The sequence below is a fragment of the Salvelinus sp. IW2-2015 genome, linkage group LG6.1 (assembly GCF_002910315.2).
Source record: "Salvelinus sp. IW2-2015 linkage group LG6.1, ASM291031v2, whole genome shotgun sequence".
Classification (NCBI taxonomy): Eukaryota; Metazoa; Chordata; class Actinopteri; order Salmoniformes; family Salmonidae; genus Salvelinus; species Salvelinus sp. IW2-2015.
In genome coordinates, this window is record NC_036845.1 from 22,314,350 (window position 1) to 22,338,250 (window position 23,901).

The 23,901-nt window shown below is 43.1% G+C and overlaps 1 protein-coding gene across 1 annotated transcript in view; it reads right to left on the reverse strand.

Annotated features, from left to right (window-relative positions):
- Nucleotides 1–19,097, reverse strand: part of LOC111964763 (uncharacterized) — a 74,623-nt gene extending 55,526 nt beyond the window's left edge. The window contains exon 1 of the mRNA XM_023988578.2: nt 17,753–19,097. Coding sequence (XP_023844346.1) covers nt 17,753–18,147 — 395 coding nt within the window. The 5' untranslated portion in view covers nt 18,148–19,097. The remainder of the gene's footprint in view (nt 1–17,752) is intronic.
- Between the last annotated feature and the right edge of the window lie 4,804 nt (nt 19,098–23,901).

Sequence of the window (23,901 nt, forward strand, 5' to 3'; positions counted from 1 at the left end):
AGATGTTATTGGTCACATACACATGGTTAGCAGATGTTATTGGTCACATACACATGGTTAGCAGATGTTATTGGTCACATACACATGGTTAGCAGATGTTAATGGTCACATACACATGGTTAGCAGATGTTACTGGTCACATACACATGGTTAGCAGATGTTAATGCGAGTGTAGCGCAATGCTTGTGCTTCTAGTTCCGACCATGCAGTAATATCTAACACGTAATCTAACCTAAGAATTTCACAACTACTACCTTATACACACAAGTGTCAAAGAATGAATAAAAATATGTACATATTTGCATATCATATTTGCACATTGTACATACTTGCACATCATCATCTGCACATCCATCACTCCAGTATTAATGCTAAATTGTAATTATTTTCGCCTCTAAGGGCTATTTATTGCCTACCTCCCTACTCTTCTACATTTGCACACACTGTACATAGATTTTTCTATTTTTATTTTATTTTGTGTTATTGACTGTATGTTTGTGTATTCCATGTGTAACCCTGTGTTGTCTGTTCACACTGCTTGGCTTTATCTTGGCCAGGTCACAGTTGTAAATGAGAAACTTGTTTTCAACTGGCCTACCTGGTTAAATAAAGGTGAAAAGAAAATCTCCCCATTTCTGCCCTTTTTTTTGCTCAGTTTTGCAGGCCTTCTCATACAGCTGCAACTGTATATGCATTTGTAAATCAAGACCTTTCTGGGCTCTGGGATGGTGCAAATGTTGAGAATCTGAGTCTATGGTTGTTGTGGGGGAAAATGGTTGTGTGTGTGTGTCCCACAACTGTTGAGAGGGTGTAAACGATGTTAGGGACAATATAGGATGATTCACAATAATTGTTTGCTAATATAATAATTGCTTGCCTTAATGTAATTTTGGTAATGGTGAGAGTGTCACGCTCGTCGTATGGTGCAGCGTGGTGAGCCGTACATTCTTCCTTTATTTGCAAATGTCCCCAACAAAACAATAATACAACAAAAACGAACGTGAAGCTCCGTAAGGCTATACTTGCACAAACGAAGACAACTACCCACAACTACCAAAAGGAAAAAAGGCTGCCTAAGTATGATTCCCAATCAGAGACAACGATAGACAGCTGTCCCTAATTGAGAACCATACCCGGCCAAAACATCGAAACAAACAGAATGCCCACCCCAAATCACACCCTGACCTAACCAAATAGAGAAATAAAACGGCTCTCTAAGGTCAAGGCGTGACAGAGAGGTAAAAATGATTTGCATAAATTGCTGACATTACTACAAATATTAATAGCTAATTATGGAAAATTAGAAACAGGATAAAAAATATATATACAGTGGGGCAAAAAAGTATTTAGTCAGCCACCAATTGTGCAAGTTCTCCCACTTAAAAAGATGAGAGAGGCCTGTAATTTTCATCATAGGTACACTTCAACTATGACAGACAAAATGAGAAAAAAAAATCCAAAAAATCACATTGTAGGACTTTTAATGAATTTATTAGCAAATTATGGTGGAAAATAAGTATTTGGTCACCTACAAACAAGCAAGATTCTGGCTCTCAACCAGACCTGTAACTTCTTCTTTAAGAGGCTCCTTGTCCTCCACCTTACCTGTATTAATGGCACCTGTGAGCAAGGAGGCCTTACAAACCATGACTTCAGTACACAGCTCTGTCAGAGGAATTAGGCCAAGAATTCACCCAACTTATTGTGGGAAGCTTGTGGAAGCGACCCGAAATGTTTGACCCAAGTTTAAACAATTTAAAGGCAATGCTTACCCAAATATTATTGAGTGTATGTGAACTTCTGACCCACGGAATGTGATGAAAGAAATAAAAGCTGAAATAAATCGTTCTCTCTACCTACTATTCTGGACATTTCAACTTTCTAAAAAAAAGTGGTGATCTAAGAACGAATTTTACTAGGATTAAATGTCAGGAATGTTAAAAAACCGTATGTATATTGGCCTCAGGTGTATGTAAACTTTCGACGTCAACTTATTACACTGCTCAAAAAAATAAAGGGAACACGTTAAACAACACAATGCAACTCCAAGTCAATCACACTTCTGTGAAATCAAACTGTCCACTTAGAAGCAACACTGATTGACAATAAATTTCACATGCTGTTGTGCAAAATGGAATAGACAACAGGTGGAAATTATAGGCAATTAGCAAGACACCCCCATAAAGGAGTGGTTCTGCAGGTGGTGACCACAGACCACTTCTCAGTTCCTTGCTTCCTGGCTGATGTTTTGGTCACTTTGAATGGCGGCGGTGCTTTCACTCTAGGTAGCATGAACGGAGTTTACAACCCACACAAGTGGCTCAGGTAGTGCAGCTCATCCAGGATGGCACATCAATGCGAGCGGTGCAAGAAGTTTGCGTGTCTTCAGCGTAGTTCCAGAGCATGGAGGCGCTACCAGAGAGACAGGCCAGTACATCAGGAGACGTGGAGGAGGCCGTAGGAGGGCAACAACCCAGCAGCAGGACCGCTTACCCTCGCCTTTGAGCAGGAGGAGCACTGCCAGAGCCCTGCAAAATGACTCCAGGCAGGCACAAATGTGCATGTGTCTGCTCAAACGGTCAGAAAACAGACTCCATGAGGGTGGTATGAGGGCCCGACGTCCACAGGTGGGTTTGTGCTTACAGCCCACACCGTGCAGGACGTTTGCCATTTGCCAGAGAACACCAAGAATTGCAAATTCGCCACTGGCGCCTTACTCTTCACAGATGAAAGCAGTTCACACTGAGCACGTGACAGACGTGACAGAGTCTGGAGACGCCGTGGAGAACCTTCTGCTGCCTGCAACATCCTCCAGCATGACCGGTTTGCGGTGGTCAGTCATGTTGTGGGTGGCATTTCTTTGGCGGGCCGCACAGCCCTCCATGTGCTCGCCAGAGTAGGCTGACTGCCATTAGGTACTGAGATGAATCCTCAGACCCCTTGTGAGACCATATGCTGCGTGCGGTGGCCCTGGGTTCCTCCAATGCAAGACGATGCTAGACCTCATGTGGCTGAGTGTGTCAGCAGTTCCTGCAAGAGGAAGGAATTGATGCTATGGACTGGCCCGCCCGTTCCCCAGACCTGAATCCAATTGAGCACATCTGGACATCATGTCTCGCTCCATCCACCAACCCACGTTGCACACAGACTGTTCCAGAGTTGCGGATGCTTTAGTCCAGTCTGGGAGGAGTGCCTCGAGACCATCCGCCACCTCATCAGGACATGCCCAGGCGTTGTAGGAGTCATACAGGCACGTGGAGGCCACACACACTACTGAGCCTCATTTTGACTTGTTTTAAGGACATTTACATCAAAGTTGGATCAGCCTGTAGTGTGGTTTTCCACTTTAATTTTGTGTTTGACTCCAAATCCAGACCTCCATGGGTTGATACATTTGATTTCCATTGATAATTTTTGTGTGATTTGGTTGTAAGCACATTCAACTATGTAAAGAAAAAAGTATTTAATAAGAATATTTCATTCATTCAGATCTAGGATGTGTTATTTTAGTGTTCCCTTTATTTTTTTGAGGAGTGTATATATATATATAATACAAATTGAGGTGAGGGCGATGGAAATGCATTTGGCGGTTGATCTGCTTCTGTTCTGTGTGTGGCACTGTGTGCTCTTTTTGAAGGATGGGTTGGGAGTGGTCTGCTGGGCATTGGGATGAATACCCAACTCGGGATGAGGGGTTGTAGCAGGTGGAAAAGTGGGGACAAATTGGAGGTTTACTTAGGAGCAATGCAAATATTATGGTACAGCTATATAGACACTCAATCATCATGTTACTTGTGGTATGTTTACAAACATATTTTGATAAATAGAATTGAATCTTGTCTCATTATGGTAAGTGGTGAAATAAGTATAGCCAGTTATTATCTGCTAGGCCATTACAATTATAAGAAAAGACGATCAGTATTTACCTGGCTAAAAGAGAAGGAGTATGTGGTCCCGTGTGGCTCAGTTGGTAGAGCATGGCACTTGCAACGTCAGGGTTGTGGGTTCATTCCCCATGGGGGGACCAGGATGAATATGTATGAACTTTCCAATTTGTAAGTCGCTCTGGATAAGAGCGTCTGCTAAATGACTTAAATGTAAATGTAATATAATATCTATTGTTTACAGGAAACTCATTCAACAATTTTAGATTAAGTTTTGTAGAAAAAGGACTGGGGGGGTGAAATATATTTCTCCCATGGGAAAAGAAATTCAAAAGGGTTGATGATATTAATTAACAGTAATTTTGATGTGTGCAAATTGTCCAAACATATCATCATGGTAGATGGATTATTTTAAATATATTTTAAATATGTTATTGGACAATAAACACATATGGCTTATTAACCTGTACGGTCCAAATAATGATGATCCAATTTATATAAGAATTTATCAACTCTACAAGCAACACTAGACTCTATTATTATGATGGGATATTTTAATACGGGTTTAAATACCTCTATGGACCGTAAAGGAAATCACACTACAAACTATCACCCACAGGCACTTAAGGAAATCATGAAGTCATGGATATATTGGAATTAGTGATATATATATGAACTCAGCAAAAAAAGAAACGTCCTCACTGTCAACTGCGTTTATTTTCAGCAAACTTAACGTGTAAATATTTGTATGAACATAAGATTCAACAACTTAAACAAACTGAACATGTTCCACAGACATGTGACTAACAAAAATGGAATCATGTGTCCCTGAACAAAGGCGGGGTCAAAATCAAAAGTAACAGTCAGTATCTGGTGTGGCCGCCAGCTGCATTAAGTACTGCAGTGCATCTCCTCCTCATGGACTGCAGCAGATTTGCCAGTTCTTGCTGTGAGATGTTACCCCACTCTTCCACCAAGGCACCTGCAAGTTCCTGGACATTTCTGGGGGGAAATGGCCCTAGACCTCACCCTCCGACCCAACAGGTCCCAGACGTGCTCAATGGGATTGAAATCCGGGCTCTTCGCTGGCCATGGCAGAACACTGACATTCCTGTCTTGCAGGAAATCACGCACAGAACAAGCAGTATGGCTGGTGGCATTGTCATGCAGGAGGGTCATGTCAGGATGAGCCTGCAGGAAGGGTACCACATGAGGGAGGAGGATGTCTTCCCTGTAACGCACAGCGTTGAGATTGCCTGCAATGACTTGGCGCTACGGTACGGCTTGATATGCAGTAGCAGAGAGAACAGTCTATGACTACGGTGGCCTTCCTCTGACACCGCCTGGTATAGAGGTCCTGGATAGCAGAAATCTTGCCCCCAGTGATGTACTGGGCCTTTCACACTACCCTCTGTAGTGCCTTGTGGTTGGAGGCCAAGCAGTTGCCATACCAGGCAGTGATGCAACCAGTCAGGATGCTATTGATGGTGCAGCTGTAAAACCTTTTGACGATCTGAGGACCCATGCCAAATCTTTTCAGTCTCCTGAGGGGGGATAGGTTTTGTCGTGCCCACTTCACGACTGTCTTGGTGTGCTTGGACCATGTTAGTTTGTTGGTGATATGGACGCCAAGGAACTTGAAGCTCTCAACCTGCTCCACTGCAGCCCCGTCGATGAGAATGGGGGAGTGCTCGGTCCTCTTTTTCCTGTAGTCCACAATCATCTCCTTTGTCTTGATCACATTGAGGGAGAGGTTGTTGTCCTTGCACCACACGGCCAGGTCTCTGACCTCCTCCCTATAGGCTGTCTCATTGTTGTCGGGGGTGATCAGGCCTACCACTGTTGTGTCATCGGCAAATTTAATGATGGTATTGGAGTCATGCCTGGTCATGCAGTCATGAGGGAACAGGGAGTACAGGAGGGGGCTGAGCACGCACCCTCGAGGGGCCCCTGTGATGAGGATCAGCATGGAATATGTGTTATTATTACCTACCCTTACCACCTGGGGGCGGACAGTCAGGAAGTCCAGGATCCAGTTGCAGAGGGAGGTGTTTAGTCCCAGGGTCCTTAGCTTATTAATGAGCTTTGACGGCACTATGGTGTTGAACGCTGAGCTGTAGTCAATGAATAGCATTCTCACATAGGTGTTCCTTTTGTCCAGGTGGGAAAGGGCAGTGTGGAGTGCAATAGAGATTGCATCATCTGTGGATCTGTTGGGGTGGTATGCAAATTGGAGTGGGTCTAGGGTTTCTGGGATCATGGTGTTGTGAGCCATGACCAGCCTTTCAAAGCACTTCATGGCTACAGATGTGAGTTCTACGGGTCGGAAGTCATTTATGCAGGTTACCTTAGTGTTCTTGGGTACAGGCACTATGGTGGTCTGCTTAAAACATGTTGGTATTACAGACTCGGACAGGGAGAGTTTGAACATGTCAGTGAAGACAGTTTCCAGTTGGTCAGCGCATGCTCGCAGTATATGTCCTGGTAATCCGTATATCCCTGCGGCCTTGTGAATGTTGACCTGTCTAAAGGTCTTACTCACATCGGCTGCGGAGAGCATGATCACACAATCTTCTGGTAGAGCTGGTGCCTCGAAGCGAGCATAGAAGTAGTTTAGCTCGTCTTGTAGGCTCGTGTCACAGGGCAGCTCTCGGCTGTGCGTCCCTTTGTAGTCTGTAATGGTTTGCATGCCCTGCCACATCCGACGAGCGTCAGAGCTGGTGTATTAGTGCGACTAGATTTTGGTCCTTTATTGGCGCTTTGCCTGTTTGATGGTTCGTCGATGGGCATAGCAGGATTTCTTATAAGCTCCCAGGTTAGAGTCCCACTCCTTGAAAGCGGCAGCTCTAGCCTTTAGCTCAGTGCGGATGCTGCCTGTAATCCATGGCTTCTGGTTGGGGTATGTACGTACGGTCACTGTGGGGACGACGTCATCAATGATAGATGTGACATACTCCTCAATGCCATTGGAAGAATCCCGGAACATATTCCAGTTAATTATTTTATCACTGTGCTAGCAAAACAGTCCTGTAGCTTCGCATCTGCTTCATCTGACCACTTTTTTATTGATCTAGTCACTGATGCTTCCTGCTTTAATGTTTGCTTGTAAATAGGAATCAGGAGGATGGAATTATGGTCAGATGTGTCAAATGGAGAGAGAGAGCTTTGTATTTGTCTCTGTGTGTGGAGTACAGGTGGTCCAAAGTTGTATTTTCCCTCTGGTGGCACATTTAACATGCTGATAGAAATTTGGTAAAACAAATTAAAGTTTCCCTGCATTAAAGTCCCCGGCTACTAGGAGCACCGCCTCTGGGTGACCATTTTCTTGTTTGCTTATGGCAGACTACAGCTCATTCAATGCTATCTTAGTGCCAACCTCTGACTGAGGTGGTATGTAAAACAGCTACGAAGAATACAGATGAACTCTCTCGGTAAGTAGTGTGGTCTACAGCTTATCATAATATACTCTACCTCAGGCGAGCAATAGCTCAAGACTTCCTTAGATATAGTGCACCAGCTGTTATTTACATAAATACATAGTCCGCCGCACCTCGTCTTACTAGCCTCCGCTGTCTATCCTGCCGGTACATCGTTTAACCAGCCAGCTGTATGTTGATATTGTCTTCGTTCAGCCACGACTCCGTGAAGCATAAGATGTTAGTTTTTAATGTCCCGTTGGTAGTTTAATCTTCCACGTTGTCGATTTCATTGTCCAAAGATTGCACGTTTGCTAGCAGAATTGATGGAAGTGGGGATTTATTCGATCGCCTCCTACTCCTCAGAAGGCAGCCCGCTCTCTGGCCCCTCCTTCTCCGCCTCCTCTTCACGCAGATTACTGGGGTAGGGGCCTGTTCCCGAGGGAGCCGTATATGTAACGGCTCTCGTCAGAATGAGTGGACCAAAGCGCAGCGTGGAAAATGTTCATGATTTTATTGATCAAAGAAACACTAGAACAAAGTAACAAAACGAAAGCGAACAGTTCTGTCAGGTAAACAGATACTAAACAGAAAATAACTACCCACAAAACACAGGTGGGAAAAAGGCTGCCTAAGTATGATTCGCAATCAGAGACAACGATAGACAGCTGCCTCTGATTGGGAACCACACTCGGCCAAAAACAAAGAAATAGAAAACATAGAATGCCCACCCAAATCACACCCTGACCTAACCAAATAGAGAAATAAAAAGGCTCTCTAAGGTCAGGGCGTGACACCCCCCAAAGGTGCGGACTCCGGCCGCAAAACCTGACTCTATAGGGGAGGGTCCGGGTGGGTATCTATCCTCGGTGGCGGCTCCGGTTCGGGACGTAGCTCCCGCTCCGCACGCTGATCCCTCCGCTTCCGTGGAACCGGATCGTCGCCGGAGACTCCGGACCATGAATCGTTGCCGGAGGAACTGGACCTTGGATCATCGCCGGAGGCTCCGGACTGCCGACCGCCGCCGGAGGCTCCGGACTGCCGACCGCCACTGGAGGCTCCGGACTTCACACATTTCTGCTGTCAACTTCTGCTAATGCAGCTACTTTTACTGGGGTGCAGCAACATTAAGTTATATACAATAAAAAAGATTACATCACATTTCATAACACTTTCTGTATGAACCCATGAACTGTAACACATTACAATCTTTGAAATTGTTGCATGTAGAGGCTTCTCTGCCTGATGCCAAGCATGGAATATGTTAATTTATTAACTATTCACCATAGAATGATGATAACATGTGTTTGCTCCAAAGCATGCAGTGGAGAGGAACATTGAATATTGCAGTTGACATTCTGTTGTGCATTACGTTTTACACATTCATCCAAAAAGATGGCGGTGCAGATGGAAACATAACAGTGGGAACTCCATAAACCATTTCATATTCGAATGACGCATGCTAATATTTCTATAGCAAAGTTGTCGCTCTCTCTCCTTCTTTCTCTCGCCCTCCCTCTTTCTCGCTCTCTCTCTCTAGCTCCCTCCCTCCCACTCACACTCTCCCTCCACCTCTGTCTCTCCCTCACCCTTTTTCTCTCACTCTCTGATAACATCATGGCGCAGTGGACTGGAGTAGAGTAGCCCTGAGGAGGTCATGTGACGTTGTCTCAGACTGATGCAGCACGTGTCACCACTCTGGGCGTCAGGCAGCCGTTTCCCGGGCAACAGAACAGAGTGTGGAACCCCACGGCCTCTTTTCACTTCCCATCAGCGTCTGTTCAGTGTGTGTGTGTGTGTACTGAGAGTCAATGGCATTACAGAGCAAGGTAGAACAGAGCACTGAGTTCTCTCTCTCCGCTATGTCTCACTAGCAGGAGGAAATGTAATTATTTACCCAGCAGGTCTTGCAGCTCAGAGCCAAATTGTGTTGTGTCCTCCGGTTAATCAGCGTACTTTAATACCTAAAATAGATTCCCTGTCATTTCATATGAAACTCAGGGATGGTTTTATATTTGAGAGGGATCTGAAAAACAACAGGGACACAGAGCTGGTACATGATGGCTGCATCTTGCATCTTGCCATCTTTATGTAATACATGTATCACTAGCCACTTTAAACAATGCCACTTTTATATGTTTACATACCCTACATTACTCATCTCATATGTATACACTGTACTCTATACCATCTACTGCATCTTGCCTATGCCGTTCGGTACCATCACTCATTCATATATCTTTATGTACATATTCTTCATCCCTTTACACTTGTGTGTATAAGGTAGTTGTTGTGGAATAGTTAGGTTAGATTACTTGTTGGTTATTACTGCATTGTCGGAACTAGACGCACAAGCATTTCGCTACTCTCGCATTAACATCTGCTAAAGTCCACAAGATAAAGTCCACAATCATCTCCTTTGTTTTGTTGACGTTGAGTGTGAGGTTATTTTCCTGACACCACACTCCGAGGGCCCTCACCTCCTCCCTGTAGGCCGTCTCGTCGTTGTTGGTAATCAAGCCTACCACTGTAGTGTCATCCGCAAACTTGATGATTGAGTTGGAGGCGTGCATGGCCACGCAGTCGTGGGTGAACAGGGAGTACAGGAGAGGGCTCAGAACGCACCTTGTGGGGCCCCAGTGTTGAGGATCAGCGGGGTGGAGATGTCGTTACCTACCCTCACCACCTGGGGCGGCCGTCAGGAAGTCCAGGACCCAGTTGCACAGGGCGGTCGAGACCCAGGGTCTCGAGCTTGATGACGAGTTTGGAGGGTACTATGGTGTTAAATGCTGAGCTGTAGTCGATGAACAGCATTCTCACATAGGTATTCCTCTTGTCCAGATGGGTTAGGGCAGTGTGCAGTGTGGTTGCGATTGCGTCGTCTGTGGACCTATTGGGTCGGTAAGCAAATTGAAGTGGGTCTAGGGTGTCAGGTAGGGTGGAGGTGATATGGTCCTTGACTAGTCTCTCAAAGCACTTCATGATGACGGAAGTGAGTGCTACGGGGGGGTAGTCGTTTAGCTCAGTTACCTTAGCTTTCTTGGGAACAGGAACAATGGTGGCCCTCTTGAAGCATGTGGGAACAGCAGACTGGGATAAGGATTGATTGAATATGTCTTAAACACACCAGCCAGCTGGTCTGCGCATGCTTGAGGACGTGGCTGGGAATGCCGTCTGGGCCTGCAGCCTTGCGAGGGTTACACCGTTTAAATGTTTTACTCACCTCGGCTGCAGTGAAGGAGAGCCCGCAGGTTTTGGTAGCGGGCCATGTCAGTGGCACTGTATTGTCCTCAAAGCGAGCAAAAAAGTTATTTAGTCTGTCTGGGAGCAAGACATCCTGGTCCGCGACGGGGCTGGTTTTCTTTTTGTAATCCGTGATTGACTGTAGACCCTGCCACATACCTCTTGTGTCTGAGCTGTTGAATTGCGACTCTACTTGTCTCTATACTGGGACTTAGCTTGTTTGATTGCCTTGCGGAGGGAATAGCTACACTGTTTGTATTCGGTCATGTTTCCGTCACCTTGCCCTGGTTAAAAGCAGTGGTTCGCGCTTTCAGTTTCACGCAAATGCTGCCATCAATCCACGGTTTCTGGTTTGGGAATGTTTTAATCGTTGCTGTGGTACGACATCGTCAATGCACTTTCTAATGAACTCGCTCACCGAATCAGCGTATTCGTCATGTTGTTGTTGGACGCAATGCGGAACATATCCCAATCCACGTGATCGAAGCAGTCTTGAAGCGTGGAATCAGATTGGTCGGACCAAGCTTGAACAGACATGAGCGCGGGAGCTTGCTGTTTTAGTTTCTGTTTGTAGGCTGGAAGCAACAAAATGAAGTCGTGGTCAGCTTTTCCGAAAGGAGGGCGGGGGTTGGCCTTATATGCGTCGCGGAAGTTAGTATAACAATGAACCAAGGTTTCACCAGCCTGGTAGCACAATCGATATGCTGATAGAATTTAGGGAGTTTTGTTTTCAGATTAGCCTTGTTAAAATCCCCAGCTACGATGAATGCAGCCTCAGTGTGTGGTTTCCAGTTTACAAGAGTCAGATAAAGTTCGTTCAGGGCCATCGATGTGTCTGCTTGGGGGAATATATACGGCTGTGATTATAATCGAAGAGAATTCCCTTGGTAGATAATGCGGTCGACATTTGATTGTGAGAATTCTAAATCAGGTGTCTACTTCCGGCGCCGACCGAGATGGCCGCCTCGCTTCGCGTTCCTAGGAAATATGCTAGTATTGTTTTTTTATGTGATTCCTTACATTGTACCCCAGGTAATCTTAGGTCATTCAATACAGTCGGGAGGAACTACTGAATAAAGAGCAACCTCAACTCACCATCGTTACAACCAGGAATATGACTCTCCCGAAGCGGATCCTGTGTTTTGCCTTCCACCCAATACAATGAGCTGATCCAGCCGCGACCCTAAACAACGACGCCGTAAAAGGGGCAAACGAAGCGGTCTCCTGGTCAGGCTTCGGAGACGGCACATCGCGCTCCACTCCCTAGCATACTACTCGCCAATGTCCAGTCTCTTGACAATAAGGTTGATGAAATCCGAGCAAGGGTAACATTCCAGAGAGACATCAGAGATTGTAACGTTCTTTGCTTCACGGAAACATGGCTCACCCGAGAGACGCTAACGGAGTCGGTGCAGCCAGCTGGTTTCTTCACGCATCGCGCCGACAGAAACAAACATCTTTCTGGTAAGAAGAGGGCGGGGGTGTATGCCTTATGATTAACGAGACGTGGTGTGATCATAACAACATACAGGAACTCAAGTCATTCTGTCACTGTGTAACATAATGTGACATATCACCCGTGTTTCACCGTGTAAAATATTGGACTATCACCGTTTTCACTGTGTAACATAATGTGACATATCACCCGTGTTTCACTGTGTAACATAAACATATCACCCGTGTTTCACTTATTACCTGTTCAGGAGCTCTATGGCTTATGTAGCTTAATGTGACATCACTGTTTCACTGTGTAACATAATGTGTTACAATAATGTAATAATAACAATAATAATGTGTATAATAATAATAATAATTACAATAATAATGTGACTATCACCCGTGTTTCACTGTGTAGCTTAATGTGACTTCACTGTGTAACATAATGTGACATATCACCCGTGTTTCACTGTGTAGCTTAATGTGACACACTGTTTCACTGTGTAACATAATGTGACACATGCCCGTGTTTCACTGTGTAACATAATGTGACATCACTGTTCACTGTGTAACATAATTGACATATCACCCGTGTTTACTGTGTAACATAATGTGACTATCACCCGTGTTTCACTGTGTAACATAATTGACATATCACCCGTGTTTCACTGTGTGTACATAATGTGACATATCACCCGTGTTTCACTGTGTAGCTTAATGTGACATATCACCCGTGTTTCACGTGTGACATAATATGTACATCACTGTTTCACTTAACATAATGTGACATATCACCCTTGTTTCCACCTGTGTAACATAAATGTGACATATCACCCGTGTTTCACTGTGTAGCTTAATGTGACATCACTGTGTAACATAATGTGACATAGCACTGTGTTTCACGGTGTAACATAATGTGACATGACTGTGTTCCACTTTGTAACATGACGTGAATCAGATGATGGATTGAACGATTACCTGAATGCAATGGGAAGGCCTTCGTTATGAAAAATCATAAACACAAAAACGACAGGCTGCATGACATCAGCAGCCTGGTGGTACAAAATAGCATAACTGGTGTATTTTAACACCAATAAATCTGTTTTAAAAATGTATTTAATATATGTCAATCTAGCAAACCAGGCAATTAAAAGCAACATTCTAAACAAAGTGTTGATTCGTTTCTAGCTTGTTAGCTAGCTAGCTAATGCTAAATTAGCTGGCTAGGTAGTTCAAATAATGACCATATCATATACAGTTGAAGTCGGAAGTTTACATACACTTAGGTTGGAGTCATTAAAACTTGTTTTTCAATCACTCCACGGATCCTCTGTATAACAGGACATCTCTCTATCCTCTTTAGAACACAACATAATATGTCTCTATACTCTTTATAACATTGCATGTCTCTATCCTCTTTATAACTACAGAGGGTAGTGCGTACGGCCCAGTACATCACTGGGGCTAAGCTGCCTGCCATCCAGGACCTCTACACCAGGCGGTGTCAGAGGAAGGCCCTAAAAATTGTCAAAGACCCCAGCCACCCCAGTCATAGACTGTTCTCTCTACTACCGCATGGCAAGTGGTACCGGAGTGCCAAGTCTAGGACAAAAAAGCTTCTCAAAAGTTTTTACCCCCAAGCCATAAGACTCCTGAACAGGTAATTAATTGGCTACCCGGACTATTTGCATTGTGTGCCCCCCCCAACCCCTCTTTGGACGCTGCTGCTACTCTCTGTTTATCATATATGCATAGTCACTTTAACTATACATTCCTGTACATACTACCTCAATTGGGCCGACCAACCTGTGCTCCCGCACATTGGCTAACCGGGCTATCTGCATTGTTTTATAATATAACATATCTCTATCCTCTTCATAATATAACACATCTCTCTATCCTTTATATGAAATAACATGTCTCTATCCTCTTTATAACATTACAGAATATATATCTATCCTCTTTAGTATATAACTTCTCTATCCGCTTTTATACCACAGCATCTACTCTATCCTCTTTATAAACATGCATCATTCTATCCTCTTTATAACATAGCATCTATCTATCCTCTTTATAACATAGCATCTATCTATCCTCTTCTATAACATAGCATCTATCTATCCTCTTTATAACATAGCATCTCTATATGCTCTTTATAACATATCATCTCTCTATCCTCTTTATAACATAGCATCTATCTATCCTCTTTATAACATATCAATCTCTCTATCCTCTTTAAACATAGCATCTATCTATCCTCTTTTAACATAGCATCTCTATAGCTCTTTATAACATATCATCTCTCTATCCTCTTTTATAACATAGCATCTATCTATCCTCTTTATAACATATCATCTCTCTATCCTCTTTATAACATAGCATCTATCTATCCTCTTTATAACATAGCATCTATCTATCCTCTTTATAACATAGCATCTATCTATCCTCTTTATAACATAGCATACTATCTATCCTCTTTATAACACAGCATCTATCTATCCTCTTTATAATCAGCATCTCTCTATCCTCTTTATAACATAGCATCTCATTCCTTTATAACATAGCATCTATCTATCCTCTTTATAACATAGCATCTCTATATGCTCTTTATAACATAGCATCTCTCTATCCTCTTTATAACACAGCATCTACTATCCCTTTATAACATAGCATCTCTATATGCTCTTTATAACATAGCATATATCTATCCCTCTTATAACATAGCATCTCTATATGCTCTTTATACATAGCACTATCTATCCTCTTTATAACATAGCATCTCTATATCCTCTTTATAACATAGCATCTCTATATGCTCTTTATAACATAGCATCTCTTAATTCCTCTTTTATAACATAGCATCTATTCTATCCTCTTTATAACACAGCATCTCTATATCCTCTTTATAACATCTATCTATCCTCTTTATAACACAGCACTATCTATCCTCCTTTATAACATAGCATCTCTATATCCTCTTTATAACACAGCATCTCTATATGCTCTTTATAACATAGCATCTCTGTATCCTCTTTATAACATAGCATCTCTATCCTCTTTAAACATAGCATCTCTCTACCTCTTTATAACACAGCATCTATCTATCCTCTTTATAACACAGCATCTCTCTATCCTCTTATAAACATAGCATCTATCTATCTCTTTATAACATAGCATCTATCTATCCTCTTTATAACATAGCATCTCTATATGCTCTTTATAACATAGCATCTCTCTATCCTCTTTATAACATATCATCTATCTATCCTCTTTATAACATAGCATCTATCTATCCTCTTTATAACATAGCATCTATCTATTCCTCTTTATAACATAGCATCTCTATATGCTCTTTATAACATAGCATCTCTCTATTCTCTTTATAACATAGCATCTCTCTATCCTCTTAACATAGCATCTATCTATCCTCTTATAACATAGCATCTATCTATCCTCTTTATAACATAGCATCTATCTATCCTCTTTTATAACATAGCATCTATCTATCCTCTTTATAACACAGCATCTCTCTATCCTCTTTATAACATCTCTTTGTCCTCTTTATAACATAGCATCTATCTATCCTCTTCATAACATAGCATCATCTTTCCTCTTTATAACACAGCATCTATCTATCCTCTTTATAACACAGCATCTATCTATCCTCTTTATAACACAGCATCTATCTATCCTCTTTATAACACAGCATCTCTATATCCTCTTTATCATAGCATCTATCTTTCCTCTTTATAACACAGCATCTATCTATCCTCTTTATAACACAGCATCTATCTATCCTCTTTATAACACAGCATCTATCTATCCTCTTTATAACACAGCATCTATCTATCCTCTTTATAACATAGATCTATCTATCCTCTTTATAACATAGCATCTTCTATATGCTCTTTATAACATAGCATCTCTCTATCCTCTTTATAACAAGCATTCTCTATCCTCTTTATAACATAGCATCTATCTATCCTCTTTATAACATAGCATCTATCTATCCTCTTTATACATAGCATCTATCATCCTCTTATAACATAGCATCTATCTATCCTTCTTTATAACACAGCATCTCTCTATCCTCTTTATAACATCTTTGTCCTCTTTATAACATAGCATCTATCTATCCTCTTCATAACACAGCATCTATCATCCTTTTATAACACAGATCTATCTATCCTCTTTATAACACAGCATCTATCTATCCTCTTTATAACACAGCATCTCTATATCCTCTTTATACATAGCATCTTCTATCCTCTTTATAAACAGCATCTATCTATCCTCTTTATAACACAGCATCTATCTATCCTCTTTATAACACAGCATCTATCTATCCTCTTTATAACATAGCATCTATCTATCCTCTTTATAACATAGCATCTCTCTGTCCTCTTATAACATAGCATCTATCTATCCTCTTATAACAATAGCATCTATCTATCCTCTTTATATAACACAGCATCTCTCTGTCCTCTTTATAACATAGCATCTATCTATCCTCTTTATAACATATCATCTCTCTATTCTCTTTTATAACATATCATCTCTCTATCCTCTTTATAACACAGCATCTACTTCTATCCTCTTTATAACATAGCATCTCTCTATCCCTCTTTATAACATAGCATCTTCTATCCTCTTATAACATAGCATCTCTATATCCTCTTATATAACAAGCATCTCTCTATCCTCTTATTAACATAGCATCTCTCTATCCTCTTATAACATAGCATCTCCTATCCTCTTATAACACAGCATCTCTCTATCCTCTTTATAACATATCATCTCTCTATCCTCTTTTATAACATAGCATCTCTCTATCCTCTTTATAACATAGCATCTATCTATCCTCTTTATAACATAGCATCTATCTATCCTCTTTATAACATAGCATCTATCTATCCTCTTTATAACATAGCATCTATCTAGCCTCTTTATAACACAGCATCTCTATCCTCTTTATAACACAGCATCTCAATCCTCTTTATAACATAAACTCCTATCCTCTTAATAACATAGCATCATCTATCACCTTCATTAAACATGTCTCTCTGTCCTCTTATAACATGTCACTATCCTCTCTATATACATGTCTCTGTCCCTTAACATCTCTCTGTCCTCTTTATAACATGTCGACTATTCCTCTTCTGATCAAACATGTCTCTGTCCTTAACATCTCTCTGTCCTCTTTATAACATGTCACTATCCTCTCTATAACATGTCTCTGTCCTTAACATCTCTCTGAGCCCAGAGCTAGCAGGGTGCTGTTGATTTCCGGGGAATAGAGTGGTAGCTGTGTGTTGAAGTAGTAGAACCATCTGACTATCAAGCTTCAAACACTGATTTCAACATGGGAAAAGGGAAAAGGAAATAGGATGTATGCATGTAATAGAATATCATTGTCAATGCTCAGTGCTCAGTGCTCACACACCTCAGAAGCATCTTGTGCAGTCATATTTTACTGTTGTCCAACCTAATCCTAAATCAATCCAAGCTGATCCCGCAGCTCACCAGTGAGACCTGACATTACATTTACATTTCAGACATTTAGCAGACACTCTAATTCAGAGCAACTTACATTAAGACAGATATAACAACAAACCCAACTCCAACATCAATCTGAGGGTGTATTCTGATCCATAATGTTATCCCTAAGCCCTGTGCAGGTTCCTACTGCCCTATTGGAATCCACCCTGACTGTTCTCGTATAGCCAACAGGATACTGATTTGTTGAGTCATGCCATCCAGGTGTCCACTCACCACACAATCTGCTGCTCGTCGATGACCAGCAGTATCTTAAATCTCATGGAGACAGGACCAGGCCCGGGTGCTGGGTTCTGATCCACCAAGCCAGCTGACACTGCTGTCTGTTTTACCACGTTAGTGATGGAACTCAGGGAGGTCAGGGAGCTGAAGAACCCAGAGCCTGAAGAGGGGGCCGGGGCTGGGGCAGGCTGGGGCCCACACTCTGGAGCTGGGGGGTCAGCGTTGGGGGCTGGTGCTGGAACTTGTCCTGGGGATGTGGCTGTGACTCCTGGGGTGGCTGTAGAGGGGGGAGGCGGTGGAGGGTCAGATCTCTGGAGGTCTGTCATGTAGCCGTTAGGAAGATTAGCTATAAAGCTGCTGTCAGACAACCGGCGACGCAGGAAATTCATGGTAGCGGTTAAGAGAGAGCTGACAGAGGGATTTGAGAGAAAGAGCTAGTCGGCTGGAGAGAGCTTTGCAAGTGGAGTGGAGAGCTATCGGATGGTCGGATGGAGAAAGCTGTACTATCGGAGTGGAGAGCTATGTATGAGGGTTGTTGCTGCTAGTGGATCCTGGAGAGCTGGATGAGGCTCCTGCACGGCGTGGTGGTGTAGCAGAGGCTCTAGTCCAGTCTTCTAGCTCTCCACACCACAGAGAAGAGATGCTTGTTTCCCCCTCCGAGCTTCACCAGCTTCTCCTATGGAATGTTGTGGTGTGTTTATGTGTGTGCAGGGTGTGTATGTGGTGATGCTGTCCCCCGATAAGGTACTGGTGGTATCTAGGCTACTCTGCCTGTCCCCATCAGCGACAGAAAGCTGAATGCCTGCAAGAGATGATTTCACTCTGCCTCTCGTCCTCTTTCTGCTTCTCTCTCGCTCTCTCTGTAGCTCTGCTCTCTCCTTCTCTGCCTCTCTCTCTCTCTCTGCCTCTCTCTCTGCCTCTCCTCCACCTCTCTCCTGCACCTCTCTCTCTCTGCCTCTCCTCCACCTCTCTCCTGCACCTCTCTCTCTCTCTGCCTCTCATGCACCTCTCGCTCTCTCCTCCACCACCTAAATCGCTCTCTCTTTCTCAATCTCTCTCCTCCACCTCTTTCTCCTCCACCACCTCTCTCTCTCTCAATCTCTCCTCCTTTTCTCTCTCTCTGCTGCTCTATCTCTCCTCCTCCTTTCTGTAGTATGTATGGTGGTTGGTTGGTTGTCACCCTCCCCCTCTCTCAATTGCATTCAATTCTATCTCTCTCCCCCTCTATCTCTCTTCCTCTCTGTAGTATGTATGGTGGTTGGCTGTCCCCCTCCCCCTCTCTCTCAATTCGTTTCAATTCTCCTTCTCTCTCAATCTCTCTCCTTACCCCCCCCTCTCTCTCTCTGCCGCTCTATCTCTATTCCTCTCCATAATATGTATTCTTGTTTGCTGTCCCCCTCCCCCTCTCGCTCATCATAGCTATGTGACGCAGCTCTGTGTACTGCAGCCTCTGAAGTGTTAGGGTTACAGGGAGGGAAGCTTAGTGTAGAGTAGTGTAGCTTCTGAAAGGGTTTCCAGTCAATGTGAATGTGTATAGAGAGGGAGGTGCAGTGTTACTTACGCACCGAGACTCCACTCTACTCTGCTGTGACGGCTTCCCTCTCTGTCTCTCTCCCTATTCCTCCCCCTCTTCTTCTTTTAGCCTCATACTAAACATGAAAGCCATTGGAAACAGTGGTAGGCTGAATTTAATTTTTTGGGTGATGGTTCGTCCTCGGGGTTTTGCCTGCCATATCAGTTCTGTTATACTCACAGACATTAGTTTAACAGTTTTAGAGTGTTTTCTATCCAAATCGACCAATTATATGCATATCCTAGCTTCTGGGCCTGAGTAACAGGCAGTTTACTTTGGGAATGCTTTTCATCCGGACATCAAAATACTGCCCCCTAGCCCAAAGAGGTTAAGGGTTAGGGGTTGGTGTAGGGCTAGGGGTTAGGGGGTTGGTGTTAGGGTTAGGTTTTTGTTTTTGTTTAACTTCTTATGGCTGCAGGGGCAGTATTGAGTAGCTTGGATAAAAGGTGCCCATTTCAAACGGCCTCGTACTCAATTCTTGCTCGTAAAATATGCATATTATTATTACTATTGGATAGAAAACACTCTCAAGTTTCTAAAACCGTTTGAATTATATCTGTGAGTAAAACAGAACTCATTTTGCAGCAAACTTCCTGTCAGAAAGTGAAAAATATGAAATCGAGGCTCTGTTTCCAGGGCCTGGCCTATAAATGTGCTTTGAAATCTATTAGATTTACATGCACTTCATACGCCTTCCACTAGATTCAATAGGCTGTGAGAGGTGAAATGGGGTTTCTAGGTATTTCTATGGTCAAAAGAGAGAGCTTGGAATGACATGACCCCCCGAATTCCTTTGTTCAGGAAGCGCATAAAGGTCATCAGTATTGGCTTCTGAAAAAGCATTCGCTATAGACGTCTAATATCTCCGGTTTGATTTTATTTGATAAATGTGATAATATCATCGTAAAGTATGTTTTTTCAATATAGTTTTATCGATTATTGAATTTTTTTCGGAGTTTAGGCGTTTGCGGTTCTATGCGTTTTGGTGACGATGGACAGCTTAGCGCCACTGGCTAGTTTTGCTTGGTAATTCCGAGAGGGAAAAAGGCCATTCTAAAACCAAACAAACGATTGTTCTGGCAAAGGACCCCTTGTACAACATTCTGATGGAAGATCATCAAAAGTAGGACCCATTTATGATGTTATTAATAATCATGGCTCTAAACCTTCAAGCTGCATACTGGATCCTAATTCCTACTAAACTACTGAAAGAGCTGCTTCCTGTGCTTGGCCCTCCTATGTTGAACATATAAAGGCTCTCTATCCACCGGATGGTACCAAACTCACTAAAGTGGCAGTAATAAAGCCTTCTTGAAAAAGCCAAACCTTGACCAGAAAATATAAAAAACCTATATTGAATCTTCCATTCCTCTCAACAACAAAAAATTTAAAAGCTGTTGTGCAGCAAACTCACTGCCTTCCTGAAGACAAACAATGTATACGAAATGCTTCAGTCTTGGTTTTAGACCCCATCATTAGCACTGAGACTGCACTTGTGAAGGTGTAAATTGACCTTTTAATGGCGTCAGACCGAGGATCTGCATCTGTCCTCGTGCTACTAGACTTTAAGTGCTGCCTTTGACACCATCGATCACCACATTCTTTTGCGAGAGACTGGAAACCCAAAATTGGGTCTAACACGGACAAGTTCTGGCCCTGGTTTAGATCTTAACCTGTCGGAAAGATATCAGTTTGTCTCTGTGGATGGTTTGTCCTCTGACAAATCAACTGTACATTTCGGTGTTCCACAAGGTTCCGTTTTAGGACCACTATTGTTTTCACTATTATATTACCTCTTGGGATGTTATTCGAAAACATAATGTTAACTTTCACTGCTATGCGGATGACACACAGCTGTACATTTCAATGAAACATGGTAAGCCCCAAAATTCGCGCCCCCGTAGAACCCTGTGTTTCAGACATAAGGAAGTGGATGGCTGCAAACTTTCTACTTTTAAAACTCGGACAAACAGAGATGCTTGTTCTAGGTCCCAAGAAACAAGAGATCTTTCTGTTAAATCTGACAATAATCTTGATGGTTTGTAAAGTCCGTCTCAAATCAAAACTGTGAAGGACCTCGGCGTTACTCTTGACCCTGATCTCTTCTTTGACGTAACATATCAAGACTGTTTTCAAGGACAGCTTATTTTTCCATCTACGTAACAGGTGCAAAAATCAGAAATTTTCTGTCCAAAAATGACGCAGAAAAAATAATCCATGCATTTGTTACTTCTAGGTTAGGACTACTTAATGCTTTACTTTCCGGCTACCCGGATAAAGCACTAAATAAACTTCAGTTATGCTAAATACGGCTGCTAGTCCTTTGACTAGAACCAAGAAAATTTGACTCATATTACTCCAGTGCTAGCTTCCCTACACTGGCTTCCTGTTAAGGCAAGGGCTGATTTCAAGGTTTTACTGTAACCTATAAAGCGTTACATGGGCTTGCTCCTACCTATTCTTTCCGAGTTGGTTCCTGCCGTACATACCATTACGTACGCTACGGTCACAAGACGCAGGCCTCCTAATTTGTCCCTAGAATTATCTAAGCAAACAGCGGAGAGCAGGCTTTCCCCTATAGAATCTCCATTTTTATGGAACGGTCTGCCTACCCATAGTGAGAAGAGCGCAGACTCGGGTCTCAACCTTTAAGTCTTTACTGAAGACTTTATCTCTTCAGTAGGTCATATGATGAGTGTAAGATCTGGCCCAGGAGTGTGAAGGTGAACGGAAAAGGCTGCCTGGGCGACGAACCGCCCTTTGCTGTCTCTGCCTGGCCGGTTCCCCTCTCTCCACTGGGATTCTCTGCCTCCTCCCTTTACAGGGGCTGAGTCCACTGGCTTCTGGGTTGCTCTTTCTGCCGTCTGGGAGGGATGTGCGTCACTTGGTGGGTTGAGTTACTGACGTGATCTTTCCTGTCTGGGTTGGCGCCCCCCCTTGGTTTGTGCTGTGGTGGAAATCTTTGTGGGCTATACTCGGCCTTGTCTCAGGATTGTAAGTTGGTGGTTGAAGATATCCCTCTAGTGGTGTGGGGGCTGTGCTTTGGCAAGTGGGTGGGTTATATCCTTCCTGTTTGGCCCTGTCCGGGGGTTTTCTTGATGGGGCCACAGTGTCTCCTGACCCCTCCTGTCTCAGCCTCCAGTATTTATGCTGCAGTAGTTTATGTGTCGGGGGGCTAGGGTCAGTTGGTTTTACCTGGAGTACTTCTCCTATCTTATCCAGTGTCCTGTGTGAATTTAAGTATGCTCTCTCTAATTCTCTCGTTCTCTCTTTCGTTCTCTCTCTCGGAGAACCTGAGCCCTAGGACCATACGTCACGGCAAACCGGGCATGATGACTCTTGCTGTCCCCAGTCCGCCTGGCCTTGCTGCTATTCCAGTTTCAGCTGTTCTGCCTGCGGTTATGGAACCCTACCTGTCCCAGACCTGCTTTCAACTCTTAATGATCGGCTATGAAAAGCCAACTGATATTTATTCCTGACTATTATTTGACCATGCTTGTCATTTATGAACATTTTGAAAAAATATTGTCTCTCTCTAATTCTCTCCTTCTCTCTTTCTTTCTCTCTCTCGGAGGACCTGAGCCCTAGGACCATACGTCACGGCAAACCGGGCATGATGACTCCTTGCTGTCCCCAGTCCGCCTGGCCTTGCTGCTATTCCAGTTTCAGCTGTTCTGCCTGCGGTTTATGGAACCGCCACCTGTCCCAGACCTGCTATTTTCAAACTCTTAATGATCGGCTATGAAAAGCCAACTGAAAATTGTTCATGATTATTATTTGACCTGCTTGTCACTTATGAACATTTTGAACATCTTGGCATAGTTCTGTTATAATCTCCACCCGGCACAGCCAGAAGAGGACTGGGCCACCCTCATAGCCTGGTTCCTCTCTAGTTTCTTCCTAGGTTTTGGCCTTTCTAGGGAGTTTTTCCTAGCCACCGTGCTTCTACACCTGCATTGCTTGCTGTGGGGTTTAGGCTGGGTTTCTGTACAGCACTTCGAGATATTAGCTGATGTACGAAGGGCTATATAAAATAAACTTGATTTGATTTTGATTTATTTCATATATCTGTCTAACATGTTTACTATTAGTTTGCGCCCAGATTTTGGGCGCTCTCTCGCTATAACGTAAGCTGCATGTCGTACTGAAGTTATGTTTAGAATTCTAACACGGCGATTGCATTAAGAACTAGTGTATCTATCATTTCCTATACAACATGTATTTTTTAGTAAAGTTTATGAATAGTATTTTTGGTCAGAATAGGTGAGTGTCAGAAATATATCCGGACATTCTGGGAAAAAGATGCTAAGTTTTCACAATGTATAACCACGGATTTCAGCTCTAAATATGCACATTTTTCGAACAAACCATATATGTATTGTGTAATATGATGTTATAGGACTGTCATTTGATGATGTTTATGAAGGTTAGTGAAATAATTAATATCTTTTGCTGGTTTTGTCGCTATCGCTACTGTTGCCTTGAATCAATGTAGCTGTGTGGTTGGCTATTGTAGTAAGCTAATATAATGCTATATTGTGTTTTCGCTGTAAAACACTTAAAGAATCAA